The 18,121-nt window shown below is 38.3% G+C and overlaps 1 protein-coding gene across 1 annotated transcript in view; it reads right to left on the bottom strand.

Annotated features, from left to right (window-relative positions):
• Window positions 1-2,366: 2,366 nt before the first annotated feature.
• CMTM8 (CKLF like MARVEL transmembrane domain containing 8) overlaps window positions 2,367-18,121 on the bottom strand; it is a 37,249-nt gene continuing 21,494 nt past the window's right edge. The window contains exons 2-4 of the mRNA XM_059818957.1: window positions 10,029-10,202; window positions 5,553-5,669; window positions 2,367-2,906 (exon numbers count right to left, since the gene is read on the bottom strand). Of these exons, the coding sequence (XP_059674940.1) occupies window positions 2,823-2,906; window positions 5,553-5,669; window positions 10,029-10,202 (375 nt within the window). The 3' untranslated portion in view covers window positions 2,367-2,822. The remainder of the gene's footprint in view (window positions 2,907-5,552; window positions 5,670-10,028; window positions 10,203-18,121) is intronic.

The following is an 18,121-nucleotide window of genomic DNA, read 5'->3' as shown; positions in this document are numbered from 1 at the left end:
AATAAATGAAATTTGATGGCCGTAAGTTGACATCAAGCGTCCTTATGTACGAGGGTGACTTAGATTTTTCAGAGAGGCTGTTTGTCTGAAACAAGTTATTTATAATGTCAAATACCTTCATTTTGCAAGTTGATCAGCATTTTGTTTATTCTTCTAAATATCTGTATTAAGAATTACACTAATGATTTCATCACTTACCAGTTGTTTTTAAATAATGTTTCTTTCAATCTTATGAACACTAAGCAATGCCTGCAGCCACAAATCTTGTCTTATGATAAACCACAGCTAGCTTATCTTCTTTATCAATATCACAATATACAAAGGCATAAGTCATAGTTTGCAAATCAATATCACAAAGGCATAAGTCATAGTTTGCAAATCAGTATTTAAGACTAATGCACTGGAAGAAACAGATAACATTTTGGGTGCTTATGCCTTTCTTCAGGCCTGAAATAGGAGGAGCAAACTTCAGAAGTAATTCTCAGCTTGTACTGATCCCTCCAATTTTAACTAGATATTCAGAACACTTGAAAAACAGACAGTTGGTACCTGGGGAACAGCTGAGAAATGAGACACATGAGAAAGAACACAGGAAGTAAGATAATTATCTTTCTAAAAGGAAAGAGCAAGGGAGGTAAGTTACGGCTTGTGAAAAAAAAAGTAAGGCCAAGCATAAAGCAAATTTTTGCCTAGTATGTATTTTTTAGAATTCAGAATTAAGGATTCAACTCACAGATTTGCTGTTGGATGACATTCCACGCATCTTCCCTTGAGGATCTGCACTGAAGACTCAGAGAGGTGGTAGATATCTCGCCAGAATCATACATTATCTGGTAATAGTGTGGTTTTGTCCTTCATTAATGGATTTATTCTGCCATGTAACACACAGTTTCCATGACATTTTTTGGTAAACTGGATGAAACCTATTACTCCTTCTTACTACCTCTATCCATAAATGTTGTCTGGGTTATGACTTTAGACCAGACCATCGCAGTTACCACAAAGTCATGAAACATTTGTGCAAACATAGTCACGTTCTTTGGACTTAGATAGGTACATCAAGTATAATTTAAGAAAGAATTTCTGTTACTACGAAAGCATTTTTACTGATGAGAAATCACTGACAAGATTTTAATTCTGGCTATATTTCTAGTCACATTTTATCAGTTGACAGTTGGATAATTTTTATGCCTTTGATTTTTTTCCAGCAATGGAAAAGACCATATGGGATTTTAATGACACATTTTATCTGTGTAGATAAAATGCATAGTTGGTAGCCCTTCTTCCTTCTCACAACTGGATAATTTTAGCAAGCAGCAGACAGCCTGACCTTTGTTGTACAGGCCAGATGCAATCTGCAGACAAATATAGGTTTTTAAATAATACCTTGGCTTCTCTTACACTGAAATCCTGTGACTCTGACAGATAATCAAGAACAAAACAATGTGATCTAGAACAGAATTAGCTGGCTGCTGATAAATCTTTGCTGCAGGGCATGCATGTAAGTAAGCACACACCATTTAGTTACAGGGAGAAATAAAGGTGGTTTTTTAAGCAGTAAGATTTCTCTACTACCATATATAATTGTCCAACTAAGTTTTTGAAGACTAGAGGAGAGTCAGATCTTCTCAATCCAGGAATAAAAGATTTACCAGTAGTTTTAAATGAGGAAAACTTTAAATAATATCACAAAATAATCACGACCGTACACTCTCCACATAATTCCTGGAAAAAATTCCTTAGGTAATTTGTATTTGAAAGTAATTTTCAAAGGTATCTGTTTTGAAAGTCATAATCTTCTGTCATACTTCTGCTTGACTCAAAGACAGTTAAATATGAGCGTCTAATTAAGAACTTAATTTGTTAAACTAACAACTCACGGATGATGCCAGTAAGACAGGAAAGGAGGGAGGAAATTCTTTGTTTCTAGCACTGGCATCTTGACAATTCTTCTATGGATTTAATCTTTATATCATTTAATAGGATTTAGAAGCCCAGATTTTAATTAGGACAGATTAATGGCCTAATCTGAGGAGAAAAGAGAAAAACACAGTCCCCTGAGAAACAAAATGTATTCCCTTCAGTAGGTGTTTTGTGATATTCTCAGTACGTTAAACACTGAGCACTAAGGGACGGTTGTCTAGACTTACGCCTTGAAGCCTCCTAATAATGTGTTTCAGGGGCAACATTCCTTCAGCGAGCTTCAGATCTACAGTAACAGGTTCCAAAAGCAATCTCATGATTGTGAGAAACTGTTAGAATATGCAAACTGACAGGATCATCAGAATTCTTAGTAGTATATATTTTACTCTAAAGAAGAAATTAAAAAAGGAACCTTCTATTCCCAGTTTACAAAACATGCACAGTTGGGTCAATTATTTATTTATTTTTAAAGTTTTGGGTGCGTTTTTTTTCTGCACAATGTCATTTTTTATACATGAGTATCAATTTTAGATTTGATTTGGAACATTCAGTATCAAAAGTATACCTGTAACATCTAGAAAATTACATTTACAAAATTGGCACATTGTCCGAGTAAGATTTATTAAAGCTTTAGTAGTAACATCTATACAATGTCTAGAAAAATACCATGTTAATTTTAAAATTAAGCAGTACGAAATTTTATTATATAGTACAAAGTCAGTGTTAGATGTCTCTAAAGATGATACTGTATTATAAATAATCATTTTAATCTCAGCTTAAAATACAGTGTCAATTCTAATAGAAATGTTCAAAAAGACCTCATCCCTCTTCCAAGCTTTTGTCAAAAGAGTATAATCCTCAAGATACTTTATACTACAGAATTCTTTTTAACAAAATATTTACTGCAGAGTTCGTGATCGCCAAGATATAAAGCTAAAATACGTATTTCCAGCATAGCAGGACGTAACCACGAAGGCAAAGAACTGTAGAGAGAGGGGAAAAAAATATATTAGGAAAAAAATATATTTGTCATTGCTATGAAAAAAATAGCTATGGGATTTGGAAAAAGGAGAAATAGCAGGCTGACTAAAATGGCACTCTCTCATCCTCCTTGTAGTTGTGTGGCTATCACAGTCAACACTGCGTAAGTATGCTTAGAAATATGGGCCTAGAAGCTGAAACAACATGGCATATGCCAACTCATATCTCCACATTATACTGCCTCAGTATGGACCTTATAGATTGGACTCCCAGCAATCCTATACTTGCTGGTTGTAACATCAATTGCTGGTGAAGACTGAGGATAGTCCATGGGACAGTGTGAGCTCAAGCTAACATTCCTGCACTGCTGCTATGTTCCAGGAATTGCCTACAGTCCACCTGTATCTCAGTATGGCACACTGTGCATCAAAATAGCTTGTTTACGAGAAAACTAGGATTCAAATGCAGGCCCAGACAAGTTCTGAAAAAGCAGTACCGATTAGGTTACCAATTCCAGAGGTCCTCCACTAAGGTATTCCTCAGTGCAAATAACAGTAACAGTAACCACGCTGAGATATTACTACTTTGTCAGAAATTGATTACAGAATAAGCCTTCTGTAGCAGACTAGATTTATTTTATGTTTAAAGATTAAAACCACACAGTATCAGTGGAGTTGCTTCTGCAGTCCTTGCAGCATATGCACACAGAAATCAAAGAACAGCTGTGAACTATTTCAGTTGTACTGATAAAGTCCAATTCAGTGCCAGTGGTTAAGCTCCTGTTAATCACTGCATGTTGTTCAAAATAGACAATGTTCAAAATGGTCTTACGATAAGACCAGAATGTTTTGTGCTGGTAACGGAACCAAATAAAACTGACACTGCAAATAGGATTAACACTCCTTTTCTTGGAGGTGAGCAGTGATAGGACAAGAGGGAACAACTGCAAGTTACAAGAAGGGAAATTTCAATTAGATATTAGGGGGAAAATAAAACAAACAAACAAAAAAATCACAGTGAAAGTAATCAAACATGGCAACAGAGGCCCAGAGGTGTTGTGGAATAGCCATCCTTGGAAATACACACTCAAAACTCAAGTGGACAAGGCCCTGGTAGCCTGATACGAGTTAGCCCTGCTTTAAGTGGGGAGAGAGTTGGACCACATGACCTCCAGAGATCCCTTCCAGCCTAAAAATATTTTATCTTTCTACCAATGTCTCTTGCTTATATACCATCATTGGCCTGGGTAGGCACTTCAGCCCTGAGAGCAGGGCACTCCTAAGCATGTATACAGGCAGTAAATCTAAGTCTTCCAACAGAGGGCTCTTGGTGAGTCTTGTCTAATGTAAATTTAATCTGTGGCACCAAAAACTGTAGATGATGATGTAAAATATTATTACAATAGAAAATTGTAGCATTATTCTTTTCCAATAATTTTGTTTCTCATGAAATAAAAGATCCATCTAAAATCTTTCTAACAGAGAACGACTGTTGGGGATAGATGATGGGCTAAATTGTCACAAACATCCATCCATGAAACCCTTAATAGGTTCAGAAAGCAAGAATCTACACTTAATAGTTTATTTAGACAGTGCATTAGATAAACACTATTAGAAGGTATTAGAAGGGATTCCAAACATCCCATGAGACCCTGAGCATTCATGCATTTTGTATAAAACCTGAATCAGCATGGAAGCTTATCTAGCAGCAAGCAAGTTCCTGTCAACAGCAGTGGCTGACTAACAGATCAGTAGTTATGAACTGCCAAGGGGAGAAGATCCTGAACACCACTGAAGTGACAGGGATGTAGTTATCCAATTCCCAAGACAAAAACCGAGCAGGTGTTCAAGTCTCTGTGTTCATGGCCGTATACAGTAAGCTTCAGACAGAAGACAGGATTTGTGAATAGTCCAGAGAAGACAACTGCAGAAGCATGAACAGTCAGCAAAGTAGCTGTAATTCAGAATTATTCTATCCAACTTTGACTGACTGCTTTGGATTTCCAAATCTAAGTAGTAAGACAGTAATGTCAGACTAATTAGTGATTTGCATCCACTTTAAAACACTGGAAAGTTACATGATTTTTCAGGCATTGCCCACTCAACTCGGAAGACAGACTATCAAAAATTGAGGCTGTAACAGGAAGATCACTATAGAAACAACAGTATGACTTCAGGACCTTCCCAAAGGTGCTGTGGATATAGCTCAGCCCACAAAAAGCTGAATGCACCTTATCCACATGCATGCAAAGTTAGCTGAGTTAGTTTAAACCGCTTTTGAAGTTGTCCAAGTGCACTTGAGGTGACTTGGTGCTCACCCAGTCTGTTTTGTCTACTCTGATGTGCAGGCTACAGCCTCTGTCAGAGAACTAGTAAGAAATGAGGGCAGAAGAGGGGAAAAGCAGTATGATCTTAAAAACATTACAGCTTTTTCTGATGTGTCTGTCATCTCCTGGTGGAATTTCTAGTCAGCTTCAAAAACTATGAACTAAATTACAGCTACCTATAGGTTTTGTGCATGAGCTTCTATATCAGTCTGCAGCTTTTCAAAATCCAGAACGTATGCATTTCAACCTGCACTTCCAACAAGCCTTCTTTTGATACAAGTTTATTGGACATAGAACTGATTTAAACAAAAAATGAACTCACTGAAGAAGCTGCCCAGCTGTTGTAATTGTGACTGTCCAGTTCTTTGGTAACTGAAGATGCGTCTACAATGGCAGCAATGAGGTATAAAATGAAAGCACTTCCATTAAAGCACAGACCCTGTTGAAAAACCAAACAACGTAAGTAATTAATATGCACATGCATTTGTTATCATTTTCTATTCCAACATTACAAAACTCTCCTCTGAAATATAATGTACACATTCAATGTACACAAGAAATGTGATTCTTAACTATTTTTACCTTCTTCCAACTTCAATCTGTAAGATTAAAATTTGACTGCTTATTTTGAAGATCCATAAACATTAAAGCACATTTTGGACAAACTGTTCTCTCCATCACACTAAATCCAGAAGAGTCTTAAAGCTGGTGAACTGTGATTTTCCAAAAGTGAAAATAAGGACACAGTTCAGTTATCACAATCTAAGTGTTAGGCAGTAAGAATATGACACTACATGAAAAAAAATGAAACAAAACAAAACTGCAATTTGTTTACATTTCTAATCTACACGAAGATACACTGTAGGCATCAATAATTCGTGGCATATGAAGAAAATTTATAAAGCTTCCAAAACTTTTTTTTCCTCTACTGCTGAAGGAGATAAAGAGGGTGTAATTTTTTCAGTCGTATTCTACCTTTCAGTACCTTTCCCTTCTGCCTATTTTTGAGAGGAGAAAGAAACAGATAAAACCAAGGAGGAGAACAGTCTGAATGGACTACATGGGTCATCAAGACCCATCTATGGCAGATGCTGCGTTTTCTCTTCCAAGGAGCAAAGTTAATGTCTCAGGGTGCCTGTGTTCATTACTAAGAAAGAAGTAAAGCAGATAACATTGATCTCACATAATACTACAGAGAACAAACAAGAACAGTTTGGTCAGGTTTTGCATGTGAGAGAGAACAGGAAAGGAAGGGAGAACAGCAGCCTAAGAAGATGAAAGACAGATAAAAAGGTGTAAGGGTTTTTTTTTTTTAAAGTACGTAGTTTTAATACTTTGTCCTTTACTTACTCACTACTTGGTCATGGCTATAGGAAGTTCATTCTTATTTAAAAAAAAAAAAATCCCCCCAAACTCCACCTTGCTACTTGTCTAAGGCATAAGAACTTGGAATAAAATACACTTTTAGTTCACTGGTGCCATGTTTAAGTGGAATACCTGTGACATGCTTTGCACCCAGTTACAACTGCAGGAATTGGTAACTAAATTGAGACCAGGCCCTAATTTTGTACATTATCTGCTCCCTTCAGCTTCTGGCCCCATGTTTGCACTCCAGAGTGTCACACAAATATCATAACCCTTAACTTTGTTGCTCCAATTGTCTCTAAATGTTGCCATACTGGTGCAACTCCAACTTACTAGCTTCCACGGTGTGACCCAGTGGATGCTAGGAATATATGCCCATTATTCACTATTGAATTCACTAGTCACTGACTCTGGCAGAATCTAAAAAAAGAGCTGCAGCCCAAGAAGAGAAGTTCAGAAGGCAGTGACAACAGCTGTATCCACATCAGCAATTCCCTCAGTGCACCAAAGCATGGATCAACAGCTTGAAGTGGTTGGTATGGAGGCTCCTCACATCCATCTCCAGGACATTTGGTTCTGGCAGAGTTTACTTCAGACGCGGTGGAGTCTGGCCCACTGCTGCACACTTCTGTGACACACAGGGTTCAAAACTTTCTGAAGGGAAGCCATTCCCGAAACACGTGCTTTCTCAACTGCAGGCCCCTCCAGAGAGCAGCATGCTGTGCTGTCATCTGTCAACATGTCAGTCTTCAGGTCACCACTGCCTATATGAGAATTCCTATGCAAAAAGCCTTCTTACAGTTTTCAGAGCAGGCTGAAGGGCATGCACGTCGTCCTGTGGTTCCTAAGTCCTTGCAACTTCAGGGCATTGGGAAAAGAGGCACTTACCCACCTTTCCACAGGGAACTGTGGGCAGTGCTTCAGCACTCAGATGGAGTCCAAGGCCTGGCACTTGATTCATACACTTATAAATGAGTGGGGTTTATCTCACCTGTATCAGTTGATCTAATAAAAGGTATTATCTCTATCCACAGACCTCACCTCTCTTGTTCTATCTGGGCATTACAGTAATAAAATATCAAACTATCAATTTTAGGACAAGATGCTAACAATTGGCAGGTTCAGGTGAACTTCTGTAAAGCACCGATTTTCAAACTCCAAATTTGATTGCCTAGAGTATTTGTTGTTGTTATTTTTAGATTTCCTGTTCCAAAAAGACTCAATTACTCTGGAAAGCTACAAATCCCTGCAATATCTTGTCATGTAGAAAAGAAAAAAGCACATAATTTTTGAGAAGTGCTGCTCTGGGAAATAACACTGTTGGGGAAGATGGAATGCAATGCAAGCTGATTGGGCCTTTACTGCCAATATATTACTCAAACCAAATGGTTCGTGCTAAATTACCATCTGCTTCTTAAATTCAAATTTACCAGATTTTAAAAGCTTCCATTGATTGTTTTAGCAAAGAACTTGCACTATTAAGGAGAGTCAGTTTTGAAGCACGTCCTTTGGGTTAATTTGCAGTAAAAGTAACTGCATCTTAAGCAATTTGGTAATGTGCTTAACCTGCGAAAAGTGGATTTATGACAGAGAAGTCCAGATGTAATTTTGGATACTGCATACAATAGGCACAGTTTCAGCTAACTGTCGCCTAGGAAGGCAGAGCAGTAACTAGCAGAGACTGAAATTCAGGATACTTCAGAGAATAGGGGGAAGGTGGGCGTAAACTCACTCACTCAAAGAGGTGTGTGTCGCTCAAAAAGGTGTGTGTCGTGCTCTCTTGAACGAAGACACTAACAACAGCTCTCTGAAAAGAGACCCAGCATTCCTCTTGGCCAGCCAGGAGTGGCAGAGGTCCAATTCAAAGGCTGTTCCCAACAGCTCTTTTAATACCATAGAGCAAAACAAGCTGGAATGCAAGCATCTTTTATTTATTTTGCATTTATCTTCTCTTCGTATTACCCTTTACTATAAAAGAAGACTACCTCTTGGACCTACATTTATGTGATCTTATCTACAGTATGTTTGGGACTCAGAGCAAGAGATACACTCAATATGAAGTACAAACAAATCAAATACTCCAGCTTGTCTACCACATAGATCAGGGGCAACTCATTTACGTGCAGCTGTTGTCTGATAATAGTGTTAAACTGAAGAAAGAGGGGTAATGACTAAAGCTGTATACGAACGGATACAAAGATGCTTTCCCTTTGAATGTACTTTACTTACATCTAATGCAATGGGAGAAAGAAAACTCCACACCTTTAAATGTACCCAGACACATTACTGCTGTAATTGAAATAATCCAATATTTCTATAGCAGTGTTATAGCCTTAATGGTAATTGCTGGTCATGAAACTTGAAAACAGAGAAGCTATCTGAACGTAATCCTGGCTGTTCTTATTAGTAATCGCTATAGCTGGCTATTTATTATAGCAGCAAATGGGAAGACAGAAAGAAAAGAGTATTCAATTTTAGTCATGCACAAAATATAGCTGATAACAAGCTGTTTGCAACACAGAAGTCAAATATATTTTATCATAAAAATAACAGAATTCTAGTCAATAATCTTTAGCTAGTAAAAAAGAACAGTATCTCACTGTATCAGACAAACGCAAAGCTAAAATTTATAATAATTCTTGGATGGGTCACAAATAGCCAGTTGGCTGAGATGACAATGACTCTTAGGATCTATTACCCTGAACACCAGCCTGTTATGAAAATGATCTAAAAATATACTGCTGAGAGGTAAAACTAGCCAGGTTTGTTCAAACCACAAAAACTGGATCTGAATTTTAAGTGCCTGTGAATTTCTTCTGTAATTACATTAGCTGTTTATCTGATTTGCATTAAGTCTTGAGCTAAAAGCAAAGGATTACATGGCACGTATTTTACATATATATAACACTAATTTTCAGCACCATTTTCACAGGAGGCCATAAATGGACTGTCAGACTGTTGCTACCTCTGAACCACCTTTGCTTTTACTTTAGCAGAGGAAGACTCATGTTTTAAAAGCCAGGGTCCCAATTCCAATTCATGTTGTTGATTCAAGTAGGGATTTCTGCTGTTCAAGCCATATGGCCAAGTCTGTTAGCTCAGAGGCAGCAACAGACTCATTCTTCATGGGATGTAATCACTACAGGGAGAAAAAGAGGCCACTGTGCATAAATATCAGTCACATGCACATTATTAAAAATCAAGTCACTACATCAACTGCTGAACAAAACAGTGAAACATCATAGGAAAAGTGTTTTAAAAGTGTCTGGGTAGTATGAAGGTTAAACACTGCAGTGCACAGCCACACAGTTATTAGGGAAAAATCTGCAAAAAGCACAAGTACAGTTGCTTGACTATACCCATAGAATGCATCAATATTTTGTTCTCTTCATAACCCAGTAAACCTGAAACAACAAAGAATGGATGTATTTACCACCGTGGTCCATGGCACCTGGGGGATCCTGGTGTAGGTCATTGTCATGTAGATGATCAGAAAGAAGACGGTGAGAACCCAGTAAAACACAGCTACAAACATCACCCAGCCGAAGGCTGGATATAGAAAGTATTCTGTTCCAGCAATCAGGGTCCACACCAGCAGCCCCAATACCTGCAAAATTTATGGAGAAGAAAGAAAACTGTTACACAGCCTTAGACCTCACACATTTGTTCTAGGTCAAGGAATGACACCACTGCCATTCACATAACCATTTGATGAGCTTAGTTGGGATGCTACACTGACAGAATACTAATCTAACAAAAAAGAAGAACATATAAAACTGGTTTTGCTGTGGCAGGGTGTCACAAAGGGAAAGGCAGAATGAGGTGTCGCAGTGTTGATTTAGCTCTTGTTTAACTATTATGGAGCCATACATGCAGTGGTTTTACAGCTAGCTCTCAAAAGGATTGCTTACTATAGCCTACTAACTTAAGTGCATGAAGGTAAATACTACTATTTTGCAGTCAGCGAAGTCACTTTAGAAACAGAAGCCTGTGAAGGACCACTGGGATCTTCAGGTCCCATCTGCCACTGTCACAGGTAACTGAGTAGTTGGGGTCTACTTCAAAATGATCCACGCCTGGTCTGTGGACTGGCAGGCACCATAGACACAAAACAACTCCTAGGACCCTATTATAAAAGGTAGTAGTAAAGTATCAACAGCCACCACCACTGTAACATGCTGCTGGACCAGAGCAGGTCAGGTTGGGAATGTCAGTATATTCCACAGTTCTTAAAACATCTCCCAAGTGACCTGACCCTAACTAGGAGAAAAGAACTCACACTCAAGCAAAGTCCTCAAGCAAACCAGTCTGGGGAAAAAAACTCCCTCTTGATCCTGAATCTGGCAATCTGTTCACATCTAAGACATGAAGAAATACATGAACCAGAGATTTTAACATAGTCTCTCCAGTTTTCTCTAGTGTTAGATGATCTCCAGTGCATTAAGAGGAATGAGGAGCAAACAAAACAGAAGTCAAGTCATATGCCACAGGAAGAAAAGTTGTGTGTTTTGCAAGTTGTCCAGCAATTAGAAAAATCTTAATTATAAAAAGAAAGGGATATTTTATACCTTAAAACCAACCAAACAAAAAAACCAACACGCCCTTCTCCCACTTCACTGGAGTCAGATGTGAGAACTAAAATTCTTACAAATGAAACAAGGCTCATCTCTTTCTGCTATCTGGACTATGGTGAAACTGCCTAGCAGTGAGAAATGGAAGAAAGACAAAATTAAAGCAAATAGCAACACACTTATTTAACAGACAACAGCCATAGCCAGACAATCTAAAGAACCTTCTACCCCAATATTCTGTCTCCAGCAGTGGTTAGTAACAGATGTCTGAGGAAATATATTAAGAACAGACCATGCAATAGTAATATTTCCATGGACTACCTTCCTCAGCTTTCAAGAATGTGCCGTGGAGGGACTTCCTGAGCTTACGGTGATATCTTTGCAATCAATAGCCCCTGACAGAAGATGATGGTTTTGCTATAGCTTCATTTGCATAAAACCTAATCCCATTCCCATACAAGTTGTTGACCATGTTCCCATTTACTTTTCTATTGCAGAGCTGAACATGTAAACATTAATGATAAATCTCTAAACATTATATACAAGACAAAACTAGTCTACAAAAAGTTTATTGTAATTGGTCCTGCTAACTTTCAGCAGCTACCTGGTATCTGTTAATTTCACCTTCAATTCATCCTCCAAATTGCCACCCAAACTTATTTCAGCTGTCAATTTGTTGTCTTGTGCGTTCACAGGATATTCCTGTATATTATTTGTACATTCATCCACATCTGCACCATGCATACATACAAGCATCACACAAATACCTGTTCTGCTTTTTTTTTTTGTGTCTTGCAATAGAGAAGGCACATAATGGTCTTTTTAAGAGCATTTTTTCCACTGTTTTCACCAATTCAGCAACTTCTCTTTAATAGGAAGCCCTAGAACTTGCTCGGACTGGGATAAAAATTCCTACTTTCCCCAACATACCGGGAGAGGGCAGCATTGCCTCACAAGAACAGTTCAAATAGCATTAACAGGGTAGTTTAAAATAAACACTATTCTTTAATGCAAAGTTATCAGTTCAGCAATGCTTCCCGTAGTTCATTTTAATTCCAGTTCCAACAACATTTTACTAATAGTAGCAATTCAGTTAATAATGCCTCAAATTGCACGAACTACTCATGATTAGATTAAAACCCAACACAATTTTAGTGTAACAACTGCTTTACGATTAAACAATCTTGATAGACTGTTTAGCTAACAAAATACCATTTTCTTAGGATACAAAGTTGCTTTTCATTGTGCCCATCCACTTTAATCCAAATTTAAATTCATCATCTAGAGATTATACCAATGAATAATTGGTCTCATGGTTGACAAATAATTACTAAAGACAGATTTATCCTAGATCTGAATATCTAGTAAAATCCCAAGAACAGAAACTTCGAAGATGAGACAAAGAAAACAAATTAAACATCATTAAACACCATAACCTACTGACAACAGTGTTGGTTTTTAGAAAGCTTTTAAAAATAGAAGTAGACTTTTTCATAAAAAGCACAAGACTATGAAAAATGCTTAATACTAAATTCAGTACAAATAAGATTGATAAGGACACCTCAGCTTATATAATGGATTGTTTCTGGAAAGAGTAAAAACTTCACAAGCAGCAAATTATTAAAATTAAAAAGGAAAATTTTGAGGTTACATGGAGACCACTAATCTTGTATTACCACACAACAAAGCTAGCAAGACATTAACTAGAGCACTGGTATTCTCACTGGTCACTGTTTTTTCCAGTAATATTCCAACCTATTGTTCCCACCCTTCTTTCAAGATCATTTTAATATTTAAGCAGCTGTACATCTCACATGTATTCCAAAGAATTGCTTTTAATGCATGTTTTTAGCTAGCTCATATCAATGGCAGAACAATTTATCTAAGCAATTGAGATGCACCACGGATGTTACAGATTTATATTCTTAACCAGTTCTTGGTTCATATGCATCATAACTTTGATGGGTTGCATATTACAGCGCATCTGACATTTTCAGTTAGATCCAGATAGTCTTACTGCATATTACGGGAGCTGACAGGCTGAAATAATATTTCAGATTACTTGATTAGACCTGAAAAGGTCAGATCAGCTCATGGTCAACAATTCACTATGTGTGTAGTTAAATGATATGGCAAATGGCTTTATTGCATATGTAAACATACACAATAAATTGATTTAAAGTTCACACTAGCCGTCAGCATCTACAAAATACCTAAGGAGTCAAAGGAACATAGACGTCTAGACAAGTCTTTCGCGATTAGCTTGTCTTCTAAGCATGTTAAATACTGAGATAGCTTCTGCGGTGTTAAAAGCCTGTCTCGTAATATTCTGACTGTCCCTTACATTACACATTTGCTGTTCAACAGATCAGTACAAACTGGATGACACTTGTGCATCTCCTGGAGCCAAGAATGACGCTTTTCCTGCTGATTTGATAACAAACCTCCCCACTGGGAATAACCGGACTATATTCAAATGCCATCTCAACGAGCATCTAGTGTACAGAATCTGGCAAGTGAGTGATAGGTATGAGATACTGTAAAACAAAGACCAGCAACTGCAATATCTGGGGAGTGCCCACAGTAATTCAGCGTGCACAGACAGTACACAGCTACCTTCAGAGCAGCTGAAAGACCAGGGAGAAAGCTCCATTCAGTAACTGGGAAAGGTCTGTGTCTCGTTATAACCAGGTATTCTAGAGTGTATTAGTACTAGCTAAGTATTTTATTTTAATTTATGAGCAAGTCAGAATATGCTTATTTAGAATTACAGGAACATACTACAATCCTGTCTGAAATTACTCTGAGAAAGGGAGGAAAAAGCATCAAGAAGACTGAAGAAAATAATGCATGTGGTAGTCAATGAGAGGGGATGCTTGGTCCTAAGACTATAAGGGCTTCACCAACTGGGTCCAGTTTTTCAAGTCAGATGGGAGATAGGGATTTCACTCATCAGTACATGATAAAAGCAAGCAGTTTTCCCTTGTTTATTGCAGTCTCTGATTTCACCTCAGACATCTATTTTGTGATCATTTGGCTGTTGTTTGATCAGGTACTTCCATTACTAGAATGCATTAATATGTCAAATGTACTAATGCATACTTCAGCAGTTGGCAGGTACCATAAAAAGGAAATAACTTTGTAGCGAAGTCCAGTATTATTGAGTATGCAGCTTTAAAATTAGATGCTTAATTGCATATTCAAACTCTTAAATGAGTGCCATAATTTTTCTGCAGTGCTGACAACTTCAAAAGTATCGGACTATTTAGTCACTTTAAAAAAATAAAGGCTTTGTTGCCTAGTACATGAGACACATCTTGTCTCATGTCGCTGGTACAAGTCAGCAGGTATGAAAGCAAGTGTGAACTTGAATCTGTGTATCCAGTTTTGCTTTTTGAAGCAGATTAAAAACTGCAGAACTGAATCTGTACTTGCAAACTGTATTTAAAAAGCCTATGATATAGTGACTCCTCTCCAGTGACACTAGCGTTACAAATTCTATAGCATTCATCTTGACTGGTTAACTCAGCAACACAGTTAAAAATGTTTATGCATCCCTTTCAAAGGAAAAAGAAGTCTCATTGTGGCAGAACTGACAAGGAAAAAACCTCAAGGCTCATCTAGTTTCATGAAATAAAAACCCACCAAAACTATTTGACATGTTTGCCTGAAGCTTTTCCTATCCTTTATCCTAGAGATGCTTCCTAGGACCATTTCAGTTCTCTGTGTGTGTAAGTATTTTAGGATTTATACAGAGCTGCTACTGGCACAGATGGAAACGATGGTAGAAGGAGACTAGAAGAGTTGTGCATTTGCAGCAGCAGTTGTCTCCTGTAGTCAAGCCACCTAAACATGGACAGAATCCATCAAGTAGAAAGCAAGACATCTTGCCTCTCTTTCCCAAGAAAGGAGATTTACAACTAGAAGAGAGACCATTCTAAATTATTGCATAACATCATTTCACTACTAAATGACAAGTTAGGAGCTACCTCAGCAGCAGGACAAGCAACCTATGAATGTCTCAACCTCCATCCTTTTCTTCCCTTGGCTACTCTCTACAGGCAAAAAAAAATCCAGGGAGTCTTCTGTGGGCATTTCTGTGGGCATTTCTCATGCCTGCTCTCTAGTTTCTTATCTCACCTTTCATGACGCTTGGAAAGACAAGGTTGGAGATGCTTTTATCAGGCACTAAGAGGGTAAGGAAGGATCCCTAAGGGCAGCCAGACCAGCAGTTCAGCACTATAGGGGCTCCTCTTATTTGATGTTGATTAGTCAACCACTCCTTGGGTGTTTGTAAGCATTTGCTAAGATTAACAAACGTTCTTCCAAACCTGTCATGACATGGATCACACACCAAAACACAGGATCTTATACTGTGAATCAAAATGTCGGGGGTGGGGTGGGGCAGGCACACGACGGATGGACAACAACGGGGAGGGGGGAAGTTATTTAAAGAGAAAAAAGAGGGGAAAAAGGGCATTCCTCCTCTACTGTTCCTGTAAGACATGCCCAGAACAATCAAGCGTAAGAACAGGCAGATTTAATTGTCTTATATTTGACAGATACAGAACGATTTTTTTTTTCTTCCAGCTATGGCTAAATGGACTAAATGTTTGCACTGCACCTAAATAATGTCTTTAAATCGGAGTTTTTGAGCTCTCACACAGGACCCATGAAGTGACATGCAACAATTCCGCCTTCTGCCACTTGGGGGAGCACAATCATTGCTTTTTAAGAAAAACGCTTTAGAAGGGGGCACTTGAACAAGCTTCAGATGCCCACCAGAAACATCAAAGGAGCAATTGGCATACAGTGCCAAACCCCTGCAGATTGAAAAGGAACGCCCAACATAAGCGAGATATATACAGAAATCTTTCACAAGGGTTATGCTAAGTTAGAGTGCCTGCACAAAGCAACTTTGATAGGTTCACTTCCATACTGGCTACAAGAGCAACATCAAATGTAGGTTTATCCACAAGCTACTCAAAATAAGAATCACTTATTTGTTTTACTTAAAAAACAAAACAAACAGGGAAAAAAACCCATCAAACCCAAACAAAAACAAAATGAAAAACCCAAAACCACAAAACTCTTCCCCACTATTTAAAAAATCGTATTTTAATGTCCATGGAGGAAAAATGTCTAAGAAAAAATAAGGTGAAAGCCTACAAATACTGGATAAATCAATCAGATATCAACCCAGACTAAAATATAAAATATACAAATATTGTTTGTGCTGCAGTCAGAGAAAAGGTGATAAACATGTTTTAAAACTTAGCTTTTAAAACTGGAAGGATTCAAACTTAAATAAGATTTCTATTAACACTGAGTAAAGATGCAAAGACAAGGAAACTCAAAAACATCTTTCAGTTACACTTTTTAGAGAGACAAGATCCTTGCTTAAGTGTCTTTGAAATTTCAAGGACCCTATTAATGTACTCTGTAACTGCTTCTTTTTCCCAGTCTCAAAAACTTTAACACAAAACATTACAATGAGTTGACATCAGCCAATCACTACCGTACCCCTCCTCATTACCGACAACACCGTATACCACTTTTCCTCCATAAGCATTCGGTGTGATCAGCAATTGGAAGCATTTCTTTGCTAAGAGCTCCCTGGTGGAGGAAAGCTTTCTGATTCACGTTGACTGTCTTCTGGTGAGCCAGTCCTGCAGAAGAGAACTTGGGCTTTACATACACTCAGGAAAAATCCTATTACAAGCCACACAGAAAAACCTCCTGACCCAGGCTTGAAATGGGTCAAGGCCTGCTGGCAGACATTTCATTCAATAAGGAGCACGCCTATTCTGGAGTGAGAATTCAGACCAAGCCCTTCAACAGCTGACGGACCTCTAGTGCCTCTCCCACAGCTCCACAGAGCAGGGAAGTCTTCCCACACCTACCGCAATTTCCCAGGAAACAGTCTAAGAGTGCCTTCGCCTAAAAAACTGGGGACCAGACCTTCCAACACCTGAGCCAGTAAAGAAAGGCTAGTCGATGTCCAGACCGTGACACTCATCATCCACATCAGCCATGCAGTGAGGATGTACTGAACTGGCCATGGCATGCATAAATAAGGGTATTGGCTTGCACTTACGAAAGGATTCACACTGAGAGGCAAAGCCAGCTTGCAAGAGTGCCCAAGAAACTATAAAGTCTCATTGGAAAGAGCATACAGAGGGAGGCAGTTAGTGGCTGGCATGCCAGCAGGAAGCTTAATTTTTCTGATCAGAATGGGTATTGCACTACTGCAGTGCTGCCTAAGCATAAAGATACTATTACCTGAGCAAAATGCAGTAGCACACCCCAATTTCACGTTACCTTAATGAGTCTACTGCCTACAAAAATGAATAAATCATAAAGGTACTCCTCTAGCCTCCACTGTTGACTCCACTGACTGCGGTGCAACTCATGCGTGAGGAGGCTTCTGTGATACGGTGCTCCAGCACATTGCAACTGACAGCTGAGAAAAACAACTCAGGGGTAGGAGAGAGTAAGGAAACCATACTGTCCATCCCAGAAATGTATTACAGTGCTCAAACGCTGCTTCATCTGAGAAATATGCGTGGAATGTGTGAAAGCAGAGCTAACACCAGTAACACAGACCAAAAGGAGGTAGCTTAAATTTAAAAAGCAAGATGTGTTCTGGAAAACACAGACTGTCCCATCTCCCATCAAAATTGTGAAATTACTACAAAAGAGGTTTTTTCTTACAGTTTCTCAGGAAGTTTTCTCTGAAAAAATAACTAGAGGTAGGTTAGTGGATATTCAGAAGGTGAACAAGAAATAAGACTGTGCTTGGGAAGGTAAACAAGAAATAAAACTGTGCTTGGGTTTTAAATTTTGTTCCATGTGATCAAAAACATCACAAGGGAAGATTAGAAACTGTTAGGAAAAGAATAAAATAATAAAAACTCCACCGAACAGAACATATCACAGTGCTTTACAAATCAAT

Source organism: Gavia stellata, chromosome 6 (genome assembly GCF_030936135.1).
Source record: "Gavia stellata isolate bGavSte3 chromosome 6, bGavSte3.hap2, whole genome shotgun sequence".
Lineage (NCBI taxonomy): Eukaryota > Metazoa > Chordata > Aves > Gaviiformes > Gaviidae > Gavia > Gavia stellata.
This window is presented reverse-complemented; position numbering and strand designations above follow the sequence as displayed.